A 19,431-nucleotide genomic window follows, 5' to 3' on the forward strand; every position below is an offset into this window, starting at 1 on the left:
CGCCACTCCCGATTGTCTGCCAGTTCACGAGCCGTGATTGGCTCGCGTCTGGCGCCAAATTCAAAAAGCGGCGCTGTGATTGGCGGGGCCTGAGTCCCGGAGGATGCAGGCCCGCCGCCATCACCCGCGTGGAGCGGCGGTGGATATGCACCGCCGCCCCCACGCCTGCTGCCGAACTCTGCACTCAGCGGGGCAGGTGGAGACCGGACCAGATCCGGTCCCCAGCACCGCCCGAAGCCCGCGCTACCTCCGGCCACATGGGACGGCGCCGGGCCGTCCCAGGTGAGGAGGGACGCGCACGCTAGTAGCAGGGCCAGTGACCGCACGAGAACACTGGCCCTTGCTACACGTGTACACACGCCCGCCCAGTTCAGCTGTCAATCACCGCCGGCCGCCGCAGCATGTGTACGGGCGGTCGGCCGACCGCCCCGTACACACACAGCGACGCGCCAATATATCGGTAGATATATTGGCCGTCGGCTGTGCTGCGCGGCCAACGCAATACGTCTGTGAACGACGGAGTTCACAGACGTATCGGCCGTACACACCGGCCGACGGTCCCGCAATATATCGGCCGTTCAGGAGAACGGACGATATATCGACCAGTGTGTACGGGCCTTAAGAGAATACCGTCTACTCAGGTAGGTGTGTTGCTTTCCGTGGGTAACCTTCTGGAACTATTCTTGCACTCAGCTGTAGTGTGAGGGTAACTGATATCTTTCCACACATGGAGCTGATCTAGCTACTCATATAGGAGATATTGCTTCTACTCTGGTTAAAACTGACAGTCCATCATAACTTTTATATTCAAATTTTCCTGCAAGTGTTTGCATTTAATCTTATTTTAATTTGGCACTGGTGTTTTAATCTAAGCACAGCTCTGCTTCTGGGTCAGATTATAGGTGTGGTTTTAAGGGGCAGTGACCCAGGGGCTCCCACACATTCTGGACTCCCACATTGTGGCAACCATTGCCCTGGCCCGGCCACTCTGCACCCTCCCTGGCTGTCTCCAATCGGTATCGCAGCCAGTGATGGATATTTATATTTTGAGACTGAGACAGCTTTGTCTCCATCTCTACAGTGAGTTGTGCATAACTATTGAAGCCCCGCCCCCTCATAGACATAATGCTGCTATTCGCGGGTGAGTTTAAAGGGGGCAGGGCCTAATGCAACTAAGTGCCTGCCCCCAACAGAGACCTCAGCAGTTTTACTGTAACAGGTTGTGTCTCTCTTGCTTGCTGCCCCGTTCTCTCTGTCCCTCTCTTTTGCTCCTCCCCCTCTCTCTATCACTTTTTATCTCTCCCTATCGCTCCCCCTTCCACTTGCTTCCTCTCTCTCTGTCTCTCTCTCTCTCCCTCTCTCTCCCACTCACTGGCCCTCTGTCTCTCTGTCTCTCTCCCTTTCTCTCTTGCTCCTCCCCCTCTCTCTAGGTGGGCCAGATGTACTAAGAGTTTAAAAGTGATAATTGAGAGTGATAAAGTACCAACCAATCAGCTCCTAACTGCCATGTTACAGGCTGCATTTGAAAAATGACAGGACCTGGTTGGTTAGTAGTTTATCACTCTCCACTTTATCACTTTTCAAGGCCTAGTACATCTGGCCCTCTGTCTCCCTCCCTGACACCCTCTCTCTCCTTCTTGCTTCCCCTCCTCTCTCCCTTGCTCCTCCTCTCTCTCTCTCTCTCTCTTTCTCTCTCTCTCCGACACCCTCTCTCTCCTGCTCACTCCCCCGCTCTTTCCCTCTCCTTCTCTCTCTTGCTCCTCTCTGTCTTTCTTTTTCTCTCCCTCTTTTGTTCCCTCCCACCCTCTCTCTTTCTCCTGCTCGGTCACCTTCTCTCTCTGTATCCCTGAAACTCTCTGTTTCCTCTCTTTCTCCTTTCTCTCTCTGACACCCTTTATCTCCCTCTTTCTCATGCTCCTCTCACTCTCTCTTTTTCTGTCTCTGTCCCCTTTCTTTCTCTTCCTCTCTTACTTCCTCTCTGTTTCTCCCTGACACACTCTCACTCTCTCTATTTCTCTACTTCTCTCTCTCTCTCCCTGACACTCTCTCTTTCTCGCTTCCCTCTCTATCCCTCTCTTTCACTCTCTCTCCCTGACACTGTCTCTCTCTCTCTCTCTTTCTCCTGCTACCCTAAGGGGCATAGTAGTGTCAGCAGTGGCAATTTTATTGGTGGGGGGCCCCCACAACATAGTTGGTCCGGTACCCTCACTAGCCTTAATCCAGTCCTGCTCTGCTTTGCTGCAAACTAGTGTTTACATTGTACTACACCCCAGACAGCTCCTTGTAAATGTTGCATGCTGCACTTCACAGATCTTACTACTACATTGATGGAAGGATGGGGGGAGGTCATTTCAGAGGACGTTACCATGCGGCACCATGACCGAAATTCTGCCACTGACCGTATTACAGTTAATAAATTAAAGCCAAACAGGAAAACATTAGTCTGAGCCATAGCTGGATCATCCATTATGTAACCTAAGCCCCTGCCTTAGGCCCTTAGTACCATAAACTATGTCCAGTTTTATTTATTTTTTGTTGACAAAAGAAAGGAGAAAGGGGTCCAAAATAGTATGTTGCCTATGGCCATCTAGGCAGAGGGTGTCAAACTCGCGGCACTCCAGCTGTTGTGGATCTACACATCCCAGCATGCCCTGCCACAGCTGCAGCACTCACAAATAGAAAATCTGTGGCAGAGCATGCTGGGATGTGTAGTTCCACAACATCTCAAGGGCTGCGAGTTTGACACCCCTGCTCAAGGGTATTACTTAGGCTTTGTTCCGAATAAATTAATATGCAAGTATTACATCCACATTCATAAAAATGTTCATATTATCAAGCCTGTATGTAAAAATAATTTGTCATGCTTATAAACAATATGTCCTAAGTATGTTATTCAGTCTTTTTATAGAACAGAAAATAATATGTTAAATAAATACAGACTTAATAGACACAAGTAAGAAAGAAAGAATGAAAAAGCAAAGTCAACTAAAGAGGCTTCTGGAATTGTTGCCATTGCTACTTGACAGTTAAATAGACAAAGCATAACACATACAGTACATTTAGACATTGTTTATTTGCAATGCGCCACAACACTCTGCTGGACAGTCAGGAGGGCAAATCATGCAAACCACACATATAAACAGAACAAGCACATATGAGATTGTACCAACAGATTATACTGGGCAGTTTCACACGTGTTCAGGATTTTCTTTGGCGAGAATGGGTGACATAATTACTGACGTAGAGGATTAGATTAATTATACTGTATTTTATGTTGATCAAGATATTATTGAAAACAACACTTGCTATGGATGCATAATTGGCTTACATATATACATATACAAAATTCAGTTGGGTGAGGAGACGAATAAGAAGGTAATTTCTGCTGAAAATTGGACAGTGCTAAAAAGTTAAAATCAGACAGATCTCCGTAGTGAGCACATAAACTCTACAAAGTTTGATATGTAAAGAATCAGCCAGTGAGTTCCCTCTTTGGGCGTAAACATATTGTATATAATATGCGAGGGGATACAGAAAAGAGGAATTGTGTTCTAGAGAGTGGTGCGCTTGTAGTACGGGCTTCTGCCACTAGGTGAGTGTTTGCAGAACCCTTCTTGACCCAGGGTCAAACTGTCAACCAAAGTTGTTATTTGAGAAAAAAACATCCCGATTTATGGCGGATAGATGACTGGTTCTTCCATCATGACAACTCACCTGCCCAGACAGCGCTGATGTTAAGCAATTTGTAACCAAAAACGACATGACACCGTTGCCTCACCCACCATATTCACCAGATACTGCCCCATGAAACTTTTTTTTTTATTTCCTCAGATGAAAAGAGGACATAAATGAAATTTTTTTGCTGATATTGAAGAGATGAAAGAAAAAACGGCAAAAGTACTAAAAGGCATCAACAAAGATGAGTTTAAAAAATGTTTTGAGCAATGGAAAAAACGTTTGGACAAATGTATTGATTCAAGTGGAGAGTTCTTTGAGGGTGACTAAAGTTTCAAAATGTACAAATAATTAATTAATAAATCATTACTTCCTGTTTCTTTTGGGTACCCCCTCGTATACAGTAGAACTATATATACAGGTTGAGTCTCACATATTAAAAATTCTGAAATACGGAATTTTTTGAGCATGACCGAGAGATATTTTTTTATCCGCCATAGGAAAATGGTTGTTTTCACTATCGTTTGTTAACAGGCTATAAATGCACTGTCTGGAGATGCTGCAAGTGGGCATCTCAGTCATTTACAAATTGGAGGTGGCATCAGCATAAAGACGCAAACACAACTGCAGCAAAAGATGCAGCTGCCACCGCATCTACATTCACCTCAGGATCAGGCACAAAACGTGCGGTTGAAGAGCTGCTACGGATCTTATAAGACTCCCAGTGTCACCTTTTTTTAGTCTGGGAACATGGCCCTGGGAGTGTTTGTGGGAGTGCAGACAGAGTGATTATTTAGAGGACACGATTGCTTTCTGAGTTACCGCTGTTACTAAGACAGTCATCATATTTTGGGTCACATTTATCAATGAATCTTAATACCAGTGGCATATTTTGTTTAGTATCACTGTGATAGTAATGAATATTCAGCTGGTATTCAGCATTACTCACCTCTCCAGCGAGGTCCAGCAATGCCCCACTCCTCAGCGGCATTCTCAGCTCTGCTGCTGGAAGCCTGACGCAGCTGGTGACTGGCTTCTGTGTCATGTGCATGTGTGACGTCCAGTCTGTGCATGTGCATGTGCATGACAGTTTCACCAAGCGGGGAAACAAGCAATGCTGTATCCCCATTGCTGGCAATTGGAACCATACTGCTCCTGACATCTTTAGATGGTGAGAGTGGTATAGGGGCTGTTTGCTGAATACTGAAAGTAGGACATAACCCCTTTCACGAGTGCTAAAGGGGTTATGTCTCGTTAATAAATTGGGTCCTTTATACCCTAATATAATGATTCATACTTCGTCCCCTTAGAACTAGAGATGAGCGGGTTCGAATCCCTGAGAACAGAACCCTAACGAACATCACGTCCCGAGCCCGGATCCGAGTCCCGCTCGGGACATTCCGCCAGATTCGAAAACCAGAATGAGGCAAAACGTCATCATCCCGCTGTCAGATTCTCGCGGGTTTTTGAATCCATATAAGGAGCCGCGCGTCACCGCCATTTTCACTCCGGAATTGCAGAGTGTAGCGACAGTGTCTGTGCGGGAAAATGGCTGTATAAGTACAGTCCAGTGGTGCAGCCGTATAAGTTCAGGGGTACTGCCATATAAGTCCAGTGCTACTGCCGTGTAAGTTCAGGGGTACTGCAGTATAAGTCCAGTCCAGTGGTGCAGCCATATAAGTTCAGGGGTACTGCTGTATAAGTTCAGGGGTACTGCCATATAAATCCAGGGATACTGCTGTATAAGTCCAGTGGTACTACCGTATAAGTTCAGTGGTACTGCCTTATAAGTACAGGTGCAATGCCGTATATTTCCAGAGGTACTGCCGTATAAGTCCAGGGGTACTGCCATATAAGTCCAGGGGTACTGCCGTATAAGTCCAGTGGTACTGCAGTATAAGTCCAGGGGTACTGCCATATAAGTCCAAGGGTACTGTTGTATAAGTCCAGCCCAGTGGTGCAGCCGTATAAGTCCAGGGGTACTGCCGTATAAGTCCAGTGCTACTGCCGTATAAGTCCAGGGGTAATGCCGTATAAGTCCAGTGGTACTGCCGTACAAGTTCAGTGGTACTGCTGTATAAGTCCAGTCCAGTGGTGCAGCCATATAGGTTCAGGGGTACTGCCGTATAAGTCCAGTGGTACTGCTGTATAAGTCATGGGGTACTGCTGTATAAGTCCAGTGGTACTGCCGTATAAGTCCAGGAGTACTGCCGTATAAGTCCAGGGGTACTGCCGTATATTTCCAGGGGTACTGACGTATAAGTCCAGTGGTACTAACGTATAAGTCCAGTGGTACTAACGTATAAGTCCAGTGTTACTGCCGTATAAGTCCAGGGATAATGCCGTATATTTCAAGGGGTACTGCCGTATAAGTCCAGTGGTACTGCCATATAAGTCCAGTGGTACTGCCATACAAGTCCAGTCCAGTGGTGCAGCCGTATAAGTCCAGGAATATTGCCGTATAAGTCCAGGGGTACTGCCATATAAGTCCAAGGGTACTGTTATATAAGTCCAGTCCAATGGTGCAGCCATATATGTCCAGTGGTACTGCCGTATAAGTCCAGTGGTACTGCCCTATAAGTCCAGGGGTACTGCCGTATAAGTCTAGGGGTACTGCCGTATAAGTCCAGTCCAATGGTGCAGCTTTATAAGTCCAGGGGTACTGCCGTATAAGTCCAGTGTTACCGCCGTATAAGTCCAGTCCAGTGGTGCAGCCATATAGGTTCAGGGGTACTGCCGTATAAGTCCAGTGCTACTGCCGTCGAAGTCCAGGGGTACTGCCGTATAAGTCCAGTCCAGTGGTGCAGCCGTATAAGTTCAGGGGTACTGCTGTATAAGTCATGGGGTACTGCAGTATAAGTCCAGGGGTACTGCCGTATAAGTCCAGTGGTACTGCCGTATAAGTTCAGTGGTACTGTCATATATTTCCAGGGGTAATGCCATATATTTCCAGAGGTACTGCCATATAAGTCCAGGGGTACTGCCGTATAAGTCCAGTGGTACTGCCGTATAAGTCCAGGGGTACTGCCGTATAAGTCCAGTCCAGTGGTGCAGCCGCATAAGTCCAGGGGGATTGCCGTATAAGTCCAGGGGTACTGCCATATAAGTCCAAGAGTACTGCCGTATAACTCCAGTCCAGTGGTGCAGCCGTATAAGTCCAGTGGTACTGCCGTATAAGTCCAGGGGTACTGCCGTATAAGTCCAGGGGTACTGCCGTATAAGTCCAGTCCAGTGGTGCAGCTGTATAAGTCCAGGGGTACTGCCGTATAAGTCATGGGGTACTGCCTATACATCCAGTGGTACTGCCGTATAAGTCCAGTCCAGTGGTGCAGCCGATTAGGTACAGGGGTACAGCAGGATAATACCAGTGCTAATGCCATATAAGTCCAGTGGTACTGCCGTATAAGTCCAGTCCAGTGGTGCAGCCATATAAGTTCAGGGGTACTGCCGTATAAGTCCAGGGGTACTGCCATATAAGTCCAGGTATACTGCTGTATAAGTCCAGTGGTACTGCCGTATAAGTTCAGTGGTACTGCCATATATTTCCAGGGGTAATGCCGTATAAGTCCAGGGGTACTGCCATATAAGTCCAGGTATACTGCTGTATAAGTCCAGTGGTACTGCCGTAAAAGTCCAGGGGTACTGCCGTATAAGTCCAGTCCAGTGGTGCAGCCATATAAGTCCAGGGGTACTGCCATATAAGTCCAAGGGTACTGTCATATAAGTCCAGTCCAGTGGTGCAGCCGTATAAGTCATGGGGTACTGCTGTATAAGTCCAGTGATCCTGCCGTATAAGTCCAGGGGTACTACCGTATAAGTCCAGGGGTACTGCCATATAAGTCCAGTCCAGTGGTGCAGCCGTATAAGTCCAGGAGTACTGCCATATAAGTCCAGGGGTACTGCCGTATAAGTCCAGGGGTACTGCCGTATAAGTCCAGTCCAGTGGTGCAGCCGCATAAGTTCAGGGGTACTGCCGTATAAGTCCAGTGGTTCTGCCATATAAGTTCAGGGGTACTGCCATATAAGTCCAGTGGTACTACCGTATAAGTCCAGGGGTACTGCCATATAAGTCAAGGGGTACTGCCGTATAAGTCCAGTCCAGTGGTACAGCCATATAAGTTCAGAGGTACTGATGTATAAGTCCAGTGATACTGTCGTATAAGTCCAGGGGTACTGCCATATAAGTCCAGGGGTACTGATGTATAAGTTCAGGGGTACTGCCTTATAAGTTCAGTGCTATGGCCGTATAAGTCATGGGGTACTGCCGTATAAGTCAAGGGGTACTGCCATATAAGTTCAGTGGTACTACCGTATAAATCCAGTCCAGTGGTGCAGCTATATAAGTTCAGGGGTACTGCCGTATAAGTCCAGGGGTACTGCCGTATATTTCCAGGGGTACTGCCGTATAAGTCCAGGGGTCTGCCTTATAAGTCCACCAATATTGTGCGGTCATTACATCTAGGCAAATTCCAGCACGTCCCATGTTTTGCACATACAATTAATTTGGTGGTGCAGAATTTTTTGAAAAATGAAAGGGGCGTGCAGGAGATGCTGTCGGTGGCCCGAAAAATTGCGGGCCACTTTCGACATTCAGCCACTGCATGCCACTCCTAGATGGGCCAGGTCTTTGTACCACACACTTGTGTCACTTAGCTTAGCCATCAAGCTACATCATTGAACCTCTTTTCCTTCTTTGCATGATGTGCCTAGTTTTTAAAAGTGCCTTCCTGTCTGACACTTCAGTGGCACTCCTAGAAGCGCCAGGTGTTTGTGCCGCACACTTGTGTCGCTTAGCTTAGCCATCCAGTTACCTCATTGCACCTCTTTTTTTTTCTCTGCATGATGTGCTGTTTGGGGCCTAGTTTTAAAGTGCCATCATTATCTGCCACTGCAGTGCCACTCCTAGATGGGCCTGGTGTTTGTGCCACACACACTTGTGTCGCTTAGCTTAGTCACCCAGCGACATCAGTGCACCTCTTTTTTTCTTTGCATAATGTGTTGTTTGGGGCCTAGTTTTTAAAAGTGCCATCCTGTCTGCCACTGCAGTACCACTCCATGATGGGCCAGGTTTTTGTGCCACACACTTGTGTCGCTTTGCTTAGCCATCCAGCTACCTCATTGCACTTCTTTTTCTTCTTTGCATGATGTGCTGTTTGGGGCCTATTTTTTAAATCTACCATTTCAAAAATCATCCAGATTCAACACCAAAACCCGAAAGGGTGGTTTTGGCAAAACCAATCCAGATCTAAAACACGGGCGAGGATCCAGATCCAAAACCAAAACACAAAACAAGAAAAGTGCCCGCCGCACATCTCCACTTTTAGAACACAAAAACTTTTGTTATATGAAAACACCAGATGCCTGTTCAATGTAAAAAATAATTATTGTCCTTGTGCTAAAAGTGCTATTTGACGAAAGAGGAATTAATAAAACATATATAGAATTCCTTAAGGTGCTTCTACAATGACTGATTGATCTGATCTATTTCCTGCATTGAGCCAAAAATATAATAGATTAGGATAGACCAACACAGTAAGGTAAACTAAATGTCCATCAGAATTCCTGAGTGTATGGGCGCATTTAACATTATGAAGCGTGCTGACATACTGTAAATGAATGTGAATGTCTCATGAGTGAGAAGTTGGAATGTAAGAACTTATTATACAGAGCTGAAATTGCAACATAATTTCATGTTTTCCAAACCATTAAAAAATAAAGATCTCACATAGGGTCTGATTCATAGTTGTATGCTAAGCCGATATTTTCACAATTGAATGATTATCGGAAAACTGCACATGCGTCACTGCTGCAATGCTTATGTGCAGTGACTGATTTGCGATTATGTCCGCAGTGAAGAATCATTAGCAAGTGATTACCAGGAAGCAGCTAGTTTGTGGGAGATAACGAGGAGTGGCAGCAAAAACATGGTGAAGACAGGACTTTTTTTGCGGTGGGCTTCAGCCGCTGCAATCCTGTATGCAGGAATCATGTCTCCAGTGTCTAAGTTGCAATTCTGAGTGACAATAGACTTAAGGAGTCAATGTTTTCAGGATCATCATCGATGCTGAGAATGAATACGCAGTTGTGGGCGGCCGTGAGGCTCCAGTAGGCGCCCCTATAGAAATACCAATGGCCGTTCAATTAATATCACATCTGCGGCAGCGTTAGCGTACAACTAGGAATCGGGCTCATACTTTATACATGGCTCTAATGTCAACACAAAGGTGTAGTGAATTGAACCTTGCAGATAATTGGTTTAGCTTCTATTTTTGTGATGTTCTAATGCTTTATCTGCTATGTACTGTATGAATTCAGTGCTATCAACATCAAAACTGGCTGGCACCCTAATAATAACATTTGGAGGTGTAAATATTCTCACTTCTGAAACTATGTCATATAAAGCAGGATTTTCTGTATTTGGACTAAGCGATACCTAAAGGAAGAAAGAAATAGACAATATCAGTAAAGTGTCATCCCCAAGATTCTCAAGTAACAAATAGTACTACAGTGGAGGGAGTAGGGAGCAGTGGAACAGTTTTATACCAACAACGGGAGAGGTCAAGCAAATACAGTATTAGGCAATGCATGCAGTGGGTTCTTTCTTTGGAAGTAAATAAACCATGGGATAGTAATTAATAATACAACTTTCTTCACAAGAATACACAGGCATTGAGGTTGCTGATGTTATAACCATCTTCCTAAAACTAAGGCGGTAATTCAGACCTGATCATAGCAGCAAATTTGTTAGCAGTTGGGCAAAACCATGTGTACTGCAGGGGGGAGGGGGCAGATATAAAATGTGCAGAGAGCGTTAGATTTGGGTGGGGTGTGTTCAAACTGAAATCTAAACTGCAGTGTGAAAATAAAGCAGGCAGTATTTACTCTGCACAGAAACAAAATAACCCACCCAAATCTAACTCTCTCTGACAATTTTATATCTGCCACACCTGCAGTGCACATGGTTTTGCCCAACTGCTAACAAATTTGTTGCTACGATCAGGTCTGAATTACCCCCCAAATACACTGCATGTTATCCTCCTGTTCTTGGTGTAAGTTATATCCAATATTCACGTGGACATTCTGCACCTGACGCTTTTCACTGTGAGTCACAAAACTGTGGTACAGCAAAATGCGTCATCTGCTCTTAATCCCGTTTAGTGGACTACCTTATGTCATTTTATATGCATATAAAATTGTCAATTACTATTTTAATATTTACACACTGAATGTTTCTTTTTAAATGTTTTTTTATTAAATGTTTTTACACATTCCATTCCCATTACATCTCACTTAATTTTGAGCACTGTTTAAATATCTCTTGTGTTTACATTAACAATGACACATGACCACTGATTTTGTTTTTATCCCCAAGTTGAAATGTATAATAAATGGTTTATGAGGATTTCATGTAAATCTGCCAAAAAACACTACAATTTACATCATATTAATGTGTATAATATCAAATGTTTCTTTATGCCTGATTACAATTTGCAATCAAAACATTTTGAAATGCCACCTCTCACCAGCTCATTTGAGGATGGACACAGGAGACCTGGTTATGTGTCCTCAATGATATTATTCATCTAAGTGTGAGCCTTAAGGTAGGTACACATTGGCCGATATATCGCGGGTCCGTCGGCCAGTGTGTACGGCCGATATGTCTGTGAATTCCGTTGTTCACAGACATATCGCGTCGGCCCGCGGACAATATATCTACCGATATATTGGCGCGTCGCTGTGTGTGTACGGGCGGTCGGCCGACCACCCGTACACATGCTGCGGCAGCCGGCGGTGATTGACAGCAGAACTGGGCGGGCGTGTGTACATGCCCGCCCAGTTCATGACGTCAGTCCCCGACGGATGGGGCAGTGTGTATGCTCAATACACTGCCCGATCCGTCCATATATATATATCTGCCAATCAAATGATCAGCAGATATATCTATCAGTTTGTACCCACCTTTAATTATCGTTACATTGTTTACCTAGCGTTTATCAATCAAACTCTGATGAAGGCACTATTTTGTGTTTTCATTCGTAAATGTGGCTAATTAGGCAGGGATTGTCAATTTTTCTAAAACATGGTGTTGCTTTGGAAATTTGGGGTAACAGCAGGTATTAATGAGCCAATCTTCACGTATGTAGCTTGAGGATGTTTTCAACACAAATATATTTTGCAATGTTTACCATTTCTATATTGAACATGGTATCTGTCGCAGAAGTCATGTTGGAATGCCGGGCCACCCATCCGAATCTGTCAATCAGTTGTTTTACCAAGTTAGACGTTTCATCAGTGTGCTGCTGTACAAGTTGGACAACTTCCTCATATTGATTTGTGGACAGTTGTACTAACTTAGAGGCCTCTTCCAATTTCATGAGCAGCTCTATCGCATCGGGACAGTCTTGTTTTATTTGTAGTGAAGCACAGTGAGAGTGATAGAAAAGAAGAATATATCAATTATGGGTAAGTATAACTTGTAAACCAAATATTCTCACTTTTCTTATAAACTATAAAAACAATTATCTCTCATAGACATAGATTACTACACCAGACCAAAAATTATTATATACTGGGAATGAGTTGCGCATGATAAAATTAGGGTGTTTTTTATATTTACTAATTTCATATTTAATTAGTTTCTATGATTTATGATTAAAATACTTTGATGATATAGGGGGACATATACTAAGCAGTGATAAAAATGGAGAAGTGAGCTAGTGAAGAAGTTGCCCATGGCAACCAATCAGCATTGACGTAACATTTATAATTTGCATACTATAAAAGTATACAGAGCAGCTGATTGGTTGCTAAGGGCAACTTCTCCACTGGCTCACTTCTCCACTTTTATCACTGCTTAGTACATGTCCCCCAAAGTTTCTATTTTAGAGTGTAATAACTATATTGGCAAAAAATGACAACGCAGGCAGCATGTAGTTACCAACGACTCACAACAGCATTTGTTCAGAACATGTTCAGAATGTATTGTGGGTCTGTTTAGTGTTGGATTTCTCCTGCTTACCTATGTTTAGTGTGTTCAAGGCATCATCCCATCATGCACAGGTCTTCAAAAAAGGTTAAGCTGATGATGAAAGTTACCTAGGGTCTAAGATTCTGCATCCTTTGGAACTCTCACCTTATCTATGAAGAATTACTTTCACTTGGTTTTGTAACTTGCCATATTTTTCTTCAGAAATATAAATGAATGTTTTGCACCCAAAACTCATGTGTTTTACATTAGGCTTCTCCCTATATTAAGTTCATATAGATTTTTATCAACTGTTCTGTATCTGTTTTGAAAGTAAGTAGCTGTCATTACTGCTTCACTTTAGTATTTTGCAGATAATCCGGTCTATTAGAATGCATTTCATCATTTCACTCAGGGTTCTGTTCTTTTTTTCAGCTATCCCATTTTGCTTTGAAGTCTACGGAGCATTCTCTTGATGTTCTATGGAGTGTTGTCTTAAGAAATTCTGGGGATTTCACTGAAACTTGTTAATTGACATTGATTGTCCTGTAACATCAAATACTTCACCTTTATTCTTCAATAGATAAGTGACTTATATTTTGAATAGTCATCTGTAAAAGTCACTCTTTATCTGTTGTCTTCTGGTATGAGTAATTTCATAGGACCGCATACATATCACAAGTTTATGATACTGAGCGGTCCTGAGGCTCTACTCTAGCTTATTTTGGTAAATAATGCTCTTGTGGCTTCAGTTTGTGCCTCTTGTGGCTTTATTAATTGTAGAACAAACTGATAGTATAATAATACCTTGTCAGGTCTCGCATTTGCAGTGTCTGGGTGCTTTCCCAGGGTCTGTGCACTGGGTATCTGTGCCATATTTTAACTCATTTACCGTGTCTGTGTGTGTTTAAACTCACCTGTTTCTTTGTGTTGTTGAGACACTACATGTATTTATCCACTTTGGCTCTAGCTTTTACCTTTCTTCCCTTCAGGATTACATTTGTCATCTTGAAATTTGATGGTAAGTCTTTTAGATATCATCATGCGCTTACAGTCAATAGTCAATAGTCTAATTTCCAAGCTAGGAACATAAAGCACATCCTTTACTGGTACTGCCATTGTACTGGTGCTCACAGCAGTGATACGTGATGACTTATCTCTTTGTGATGCAGGTAAAGTTTGGTGAAGACATTTCTAGCACTCGTCATGTGACTTATTGCTCCAGCAATGGGACAGATAACCTCCTTGTTGTTTAGACCATTTCTGGGCATCACTTCAGAGAACGTTGTGCTCTATCTGATATATTCCTTTAGAGGAGAGCCTTTTGAGTGGGCAACCAGCCTAATGAAAGCTGAAGATCCCATTCTTCAGGATCCCCCGGCATTCAGTGATGCAGTTATTAAGAGATATGGTTCCAAAGAAATTGGTTCAGGTTGCTCTAGGTGTTAGGGTCTCCTGCTCTGTGCTGCCACGTCGTCATGGCAACCGGGAGACAAGTGCTAGCGGAGTAACCTGAGCGTAGCTGATACTCCGGTTCGGGTCTTTTGCTGTGCAGTGGTTACAGGCTCTGTGCACGGCAGGGGATCCGGTGCTGGTTTTTGTGCTCACAGTCTGTGAGGTCTGAGTGGGGCGTGGACAGCACCTGCTATATAAACCCTCTTCTCAGGTTAGGCAGATGCTGCTGAATCTTTGTTGGTTAGTCAGTTCCTGAAAGCTAGCTAGTACTGTGTAAACTTTGTATTTGTTTGTTGCTTACTGCAAATAGGCCTTGGGATTTGGTATTACACTCTGCCAATCCAGACCTAGCAGTAAGACTGGAGTCAGTCGTTTAATCTGCTGGGGTTCTTTTGCTACTCTGTGAACCTAGCAAGTTTGCGGCTGTATTCTCAGACTTGCCTGCCAAAATCCTTTCTCACTGTGCAAGGTGTTCAGGTGTCAGTTTAGTGGCAGTAAGCTGAACCAGTGCACTGCAAGTGAAGACTAGGATTGTGGAGACTCTCCTTGTGTCTATTATTCCATCTCTGACCAAGGAGTTTACTGCCACACCCGTTGGTAACCCTTTAGGGTTTTGCTGTTGCCCTTAGCAACAGCATTCCGGGTTCTCTACGTATTAAATCACAATATCTCGCTTCTTTCCATCTGAGCATTCCTAATAATAGGGAGACACCCAGTTTCTTAGCCTTTGGGCTTCTCTGTTCACTTTGTGTTTATTTTGTTACCCTATCACCTTCTGTGTATGTAATGTCATATTCCCCAGTCTGTCTGAGTTCATTTGTTTTGCATCCCTCTCCGTTCAGACACCAGTACATTCCTGCTGGCACTGGTGTGCATAACATATTCAGCAGCCTAATACTCCTGTTGAAATTTTGTGGGAATATGGAGCATACCCCTCAAAATACTTTGCAACAGGTGGTCGATCAGGTGCAGGTCCTGACTCGACAATTTAATGATTTGTCCATTAAAATGCACACCTCGCAGGCCGCTGGCGGAGCTCCCGCAGCAGCAGTACCTTCAGGGGTTAAGGAGCCGAAAGTAAATCTCCCGGATCGTTTTTCTGGAGATCGCTCGCAGTTCTTTTGTTTCAAGGAGAGCTGCAAGCTATATTTCCAGCTTAGGCCTCAGTCTTCTGGGTCGGAGATTCAGCGGGTGGGCATAGTGATTTCCTTGCTACAAGGAGACCCACAGGTCTGGGCATATGGGTTGCAGCCTGACTGTCCGTCGCTTAAAAGTGTTGATGCTTTTTTTACGGCACTGGGCATGTTGTATGATGACCCTGACAAGACGGCCTCAGCCGAGGCTCAGATTTCGATCCTTAAGCAAGGGCGAAGGCCAGTTGAGGTTTATTGTACGGAGTTTCGGAGGTTGGCCCATGATACCCAGTGGAATGACCCAGCCCTGAGACACCAGTACCGAAGAGGTCTTTCTAACCAGTTAAAAGACCAACTGGTACAATATCCCTTGCCTGATAGCTTGGATCAGCTCATGCAGTTATCCATTCGGGTGGATAGACGGCTGAGAGAGCGCAGGCTTGAAAGGGAGACCGAGGTTTCCTTCTTTCCCAAGGGAACCTCAGACTCTGAGGAATTTTCCGAGGAGCCTATGCAGATTGGGGCTACCCGCCTCTCCTCGCGTGAGAAGACGCGGAGGAGACAGCAGGGGTTATGTTTGTACTGTGGGAATAAAGGTCATGTGGTAGTATCATGCCCAGAAAAGCCAGAAAACTTCAGGGCCTGAGGGTGATGGGAAATATCCTGTCAGGCCAGAAGTCAGAATTTCCCAAGAAGACTTTTATCATTCCGGTGACCTTGAAGATCCTCGGTCAAACTGTCAAGACTGAGGCCTTTGTGGACAGTGGGGCCGACGGGGTTTTTATGGACCGCCAATTCGCCCTGAAACACTCTGTTCCCTTAGTACCATTGGCATCGGAAATTGAGATTTGTGGGTTAAACGGGGAACCATTATCCCAGGGTAAAATTACCTCTTGCACTAGCCAGATTTCTTTGTTTATTGGAGCCACACACTCTGAAAAATTGTCCTTTTATGTACTTTTGCCCCATTGGTGTTGGGGTTACCCTGGTTAAGGGCCCACAATCCTCAATTTGACTGGGTCTCTGGGGAGATTCTTAGTTGGGGTACTGATTGTTTCAGGAGTTGCTTGAGCCTTCCAGTCAGGCTTTCGCAGCTAAGTTTGCCAGGATTGCCAGGATGTTATGCAGATTTTGCGGACGTGTTCTCCAAAAGAGTTGCAGAGGTACTACCTCCCCATCGCCCCTATGACTGTGCCATTAATTTGTTGCCGAATGCTAAGCTTCCCAAGAGCAGGATGTACTCCCTGTCACGTCCTGAGACTCAGGCTATGGCAGAGTACATTCAGGAGAACTTGGCTAAGGGATTTATCAGACCTTCACAGTCTCCAGTTGGGTCTGGGTTCTTCTTCGTGGGTAAAAAGGACGGTTCGTTGCGACCCTGCATCGACTTCAGGGAATTGAACCGTATCACGATTAAAAACTCATACCCACTGCCTCTCATTTCGGTCTTGTTTGACCAGCTTCGTACGGCCACCATTTTTTCTAACTACGCGGGGCGTACAATCTAATCCGAATAAGAGAGGGGGATGAATGGAAGACTGCCTTTAATACCCACTCAGGGCATTATGAATATTTGGTGATGCCTTTTGGGCTCTGTAATGCCCCGGCAGTCTTCCAGGACTTCATGAACGATGTGCTCAGGGAATATTTGGATAGATTCTTAGTTGTATACTTAGATGACATCCTAATCTTCTCCCATTCCCTGGAGGAACATCGGAAGCATGTACGCTTAGTCCTCCAGAAACTCAGAGACCACTGGCTTGGGGCGAAGCTGGAGAAGTGCGAATTTGAAGTTCAGCAAATCGCATTTCTAGGATATATTATCTCTCCAGAAGGTTTCCAAATGGAGGGTTCCAAGGTACAGGCAGTCCTGGATTGGGTGCAGCCCACTAGTTTGAAGGCGCTTCAGCGTTTTCTGGGCTTTGCGAATTTTTATAGACGATTTATCGCTGGATTTTCGTCTATAGTGGCGCCCTTGGTGGCACTCACTAAGAAAGGGGCGGATGTTGCTCATAAGTCTTGTGAGGCCGAAGCGGCTTTTGCCCATCTCAAAAGGGCATTTGTCTCGGCCAAGGTGCTGCAACACCCAGATCCAGAGCGTCCTTTTGTGGTGGAGGTGGATGCCTCTGAGATGGGTATTGGGGCAGTGCTCTCTCAGATGGGGGTGTCTGATAATCGCCTTCATCCCTGTGCTTACTTTTCCCGTAAATTTTCGCCTGCCGAGATGAATTATGACGTGGGTAACCGGGAATTGTTGGCTATTAAGGATGCACTCGAGGAGTGGAGACACTGGCTTGAGGGGGCTAAGTTTGTGGTCTCAATTCTCACCGACCATAAGAATTTGGCATATTTAGAGTCAGCGAAGCGCCTCAATGCCAGGCAGGCACGATGGGCTTTGTTTTTTGCTCGCTTTAATTTTTTGATAACATATCGCCCTGGGTCAAAAAACATCAAGGCTGATGCGCTCTCGCAGAGTTTTGCTCCAATCAAGGAGACCACCGAGGAGCCATTGCCCATTGTGTCCCCATCATGTATTAAAGTGGGCATTACCCAGGACCTCTTGTCATTAGTCCTTAGAGCACAGGAGCAGGCTCCTCCAGACCTTCCGGTAGGTCTTTTGTTTGTGCCTCCTAGGTTAAGACAGCGAGTGTTCCTGGAATTCCATGCCAAGAAGTCGGCAGGTCACCCGGGTATTGCCAGAACTCGGGAGTTGCTATCTAGGGCGGTGTGGTGGCCCTCGGTGGCTAGGGATGTGGATCAGTGGGTTCAGGCATGTGACATCTGTGCCCGAAATAAGACTCCTAGAGGGGTTCCTGTTGGCCCATTACATCCACTCTCTATTCCATTTAAGCCATGGACCCACATTTCAATGGATTTTGTGGTGGACTTGCCCAAATCCTCGGGGATGACAGCCATCTGGGTTGTCGTTGACAGGTTTTCGAAGATGGCGCACTTCGTTCCATTGGTTGGGCTGCCATCGACCAGACGCCTGTCTGAATTATTTATGCTGCATGTTGTGCGCCTCCACGGGTTGCCACTTGATGTGGTCTCTGACCGCGGATCCCAGTTTGTGGCCAAATTCTGGAGGGCATTTTGTTCCGATCTCCAGATTTCTGTCAGCTTGTCGTCAGGCTACCATCCGCAGTCTAATGGGCAGACTGAAAGGGTGAACCAGTCCTTGGAGCAGTTCCTCAGGTGTTATGTCTCGAAGTGTCAGACTGACTGGGTTGCTCATCTGTCCATGGCGGAGTTTGCCTATACCAACGCGGCTCACTCTGCTACAGGGATCTCTCCCTTCCTTTGTGTGTATGGGCATCATCCTAAGGCCAATTCTTTTGACCCCCTGGATTCCACGCCTGGTGGTTCCTCTGTGGTTTCGGTCCTTAGAGGTATTTGGAGGAAAGTGAAGAAAGCCCTTGTGTCTGTGTCCTTAGTGACCAAAAGGGTTTTTGATAAGCGGAAGAGACCCTGCAGCTTCAAATTAGGAGACGTCGTCTGGTTGTCTACCAAGAATTTGAAGTTGAGACAGCCATCTCATAAGTTAGGCCCCCGGTTCATCGGTCCTTATAAGATCACTAGGGTTATCAATCCGGTGGCATTTCAGTTAGATCTACCCCGTTCTTTGGGTATCAATAAAACATTTCATTGTTCCCTTTTAAAACGGGCGATTAGTAATCCTTCTTCCAGTGGAAGACCTTCCCCTCTTCTGATACGTGGCCAGAGGGAGTTTGTTGTTGAAAGGATTCTTGACTCCAAGATGGTTCGGGGTCGGCTGTCATTTTTGGTGCACTGGAAGGGGTATGGCCCGGAGGAGCGGTCGTGTGTGCGCAGTTGTGATCTTCATGCCCCCAGACTGTTACGCTCTTTCTTCTCGCAGTTCCCCGATAAACCCGGTGGTAGGAGTTCTTTGACCCCTCGTCAGAGGGGGGGTACTGTTAGGGTCTCCTGCTTTGTGCTGCCACATCGTCATGGCAACCGGGAGACAAGTGCTAGCAGAGTAACCTGAGCGTAGCTGATACTCCGGTTCGGGTCTTTTGCTGTGCAGTGGTTACAGGCTCTGTGCACGGCAGGGGATCCGGTGCTGGTTTTTGTGCTCACAGTCTGTGAGGTCTGAGTGGGGCGTGGACAGCACCTGCTATATAAACCCTCTTCTCAGGTTAGGCAGATGCTGCTGAATCTTTGTTGGTTAGTCAGTTCCTGAAA

The 19,431-nt window shown here is 45.5% G+C and overlaps 1 protein-coding gene across 1 annotated transcript in view; it reads right to left on the reverse strand.

Annotated features, from left to right (window-relative positions):
- Nucleotides 1-3,112: 3,112 nt before the first annotated feature.
- CLUL1 (clusterin like 1) overlaps nt 3,113-19,431 on the reverse strand; it is a 99,874-nt gene continuing 83,555 nt past the window's right edge. Inside the window, exons 6-7 of the mRNA XM_063923567.1 lie at nt 11,862-12,076; nt 3,113-10,108 (exon numbers count right to left, since the gene is read on the reverse strand). Coding sequence (XP_063779637.1) covers nt 9,932-10,108; nt 11,862-12,076 — 392 coding nt within the window. The 3' untranslated portion in view covers nt 3,113-9,931. The remainder of the gene's footprint in view (nt 10,109-11,861; nt 12,077-19,431) is intronic.

The sequence above is a fragment of the Pseudophryne corroboree genome, chromosome 5, assembly GCF_028390025.1.
Source record: "Pseudophryne corroboree isolate aPseCor3 chromosome 5, aPseCor3.hap2, whole genome shotgun sequence".
Taxonomy (NCBI): domain Eukaryota; kingdom Metazoa; phylum Chordata; class Amphibia; order Anura; family Myobatrachidae; genus Pseudophryne; species Pseudophryne corroboree.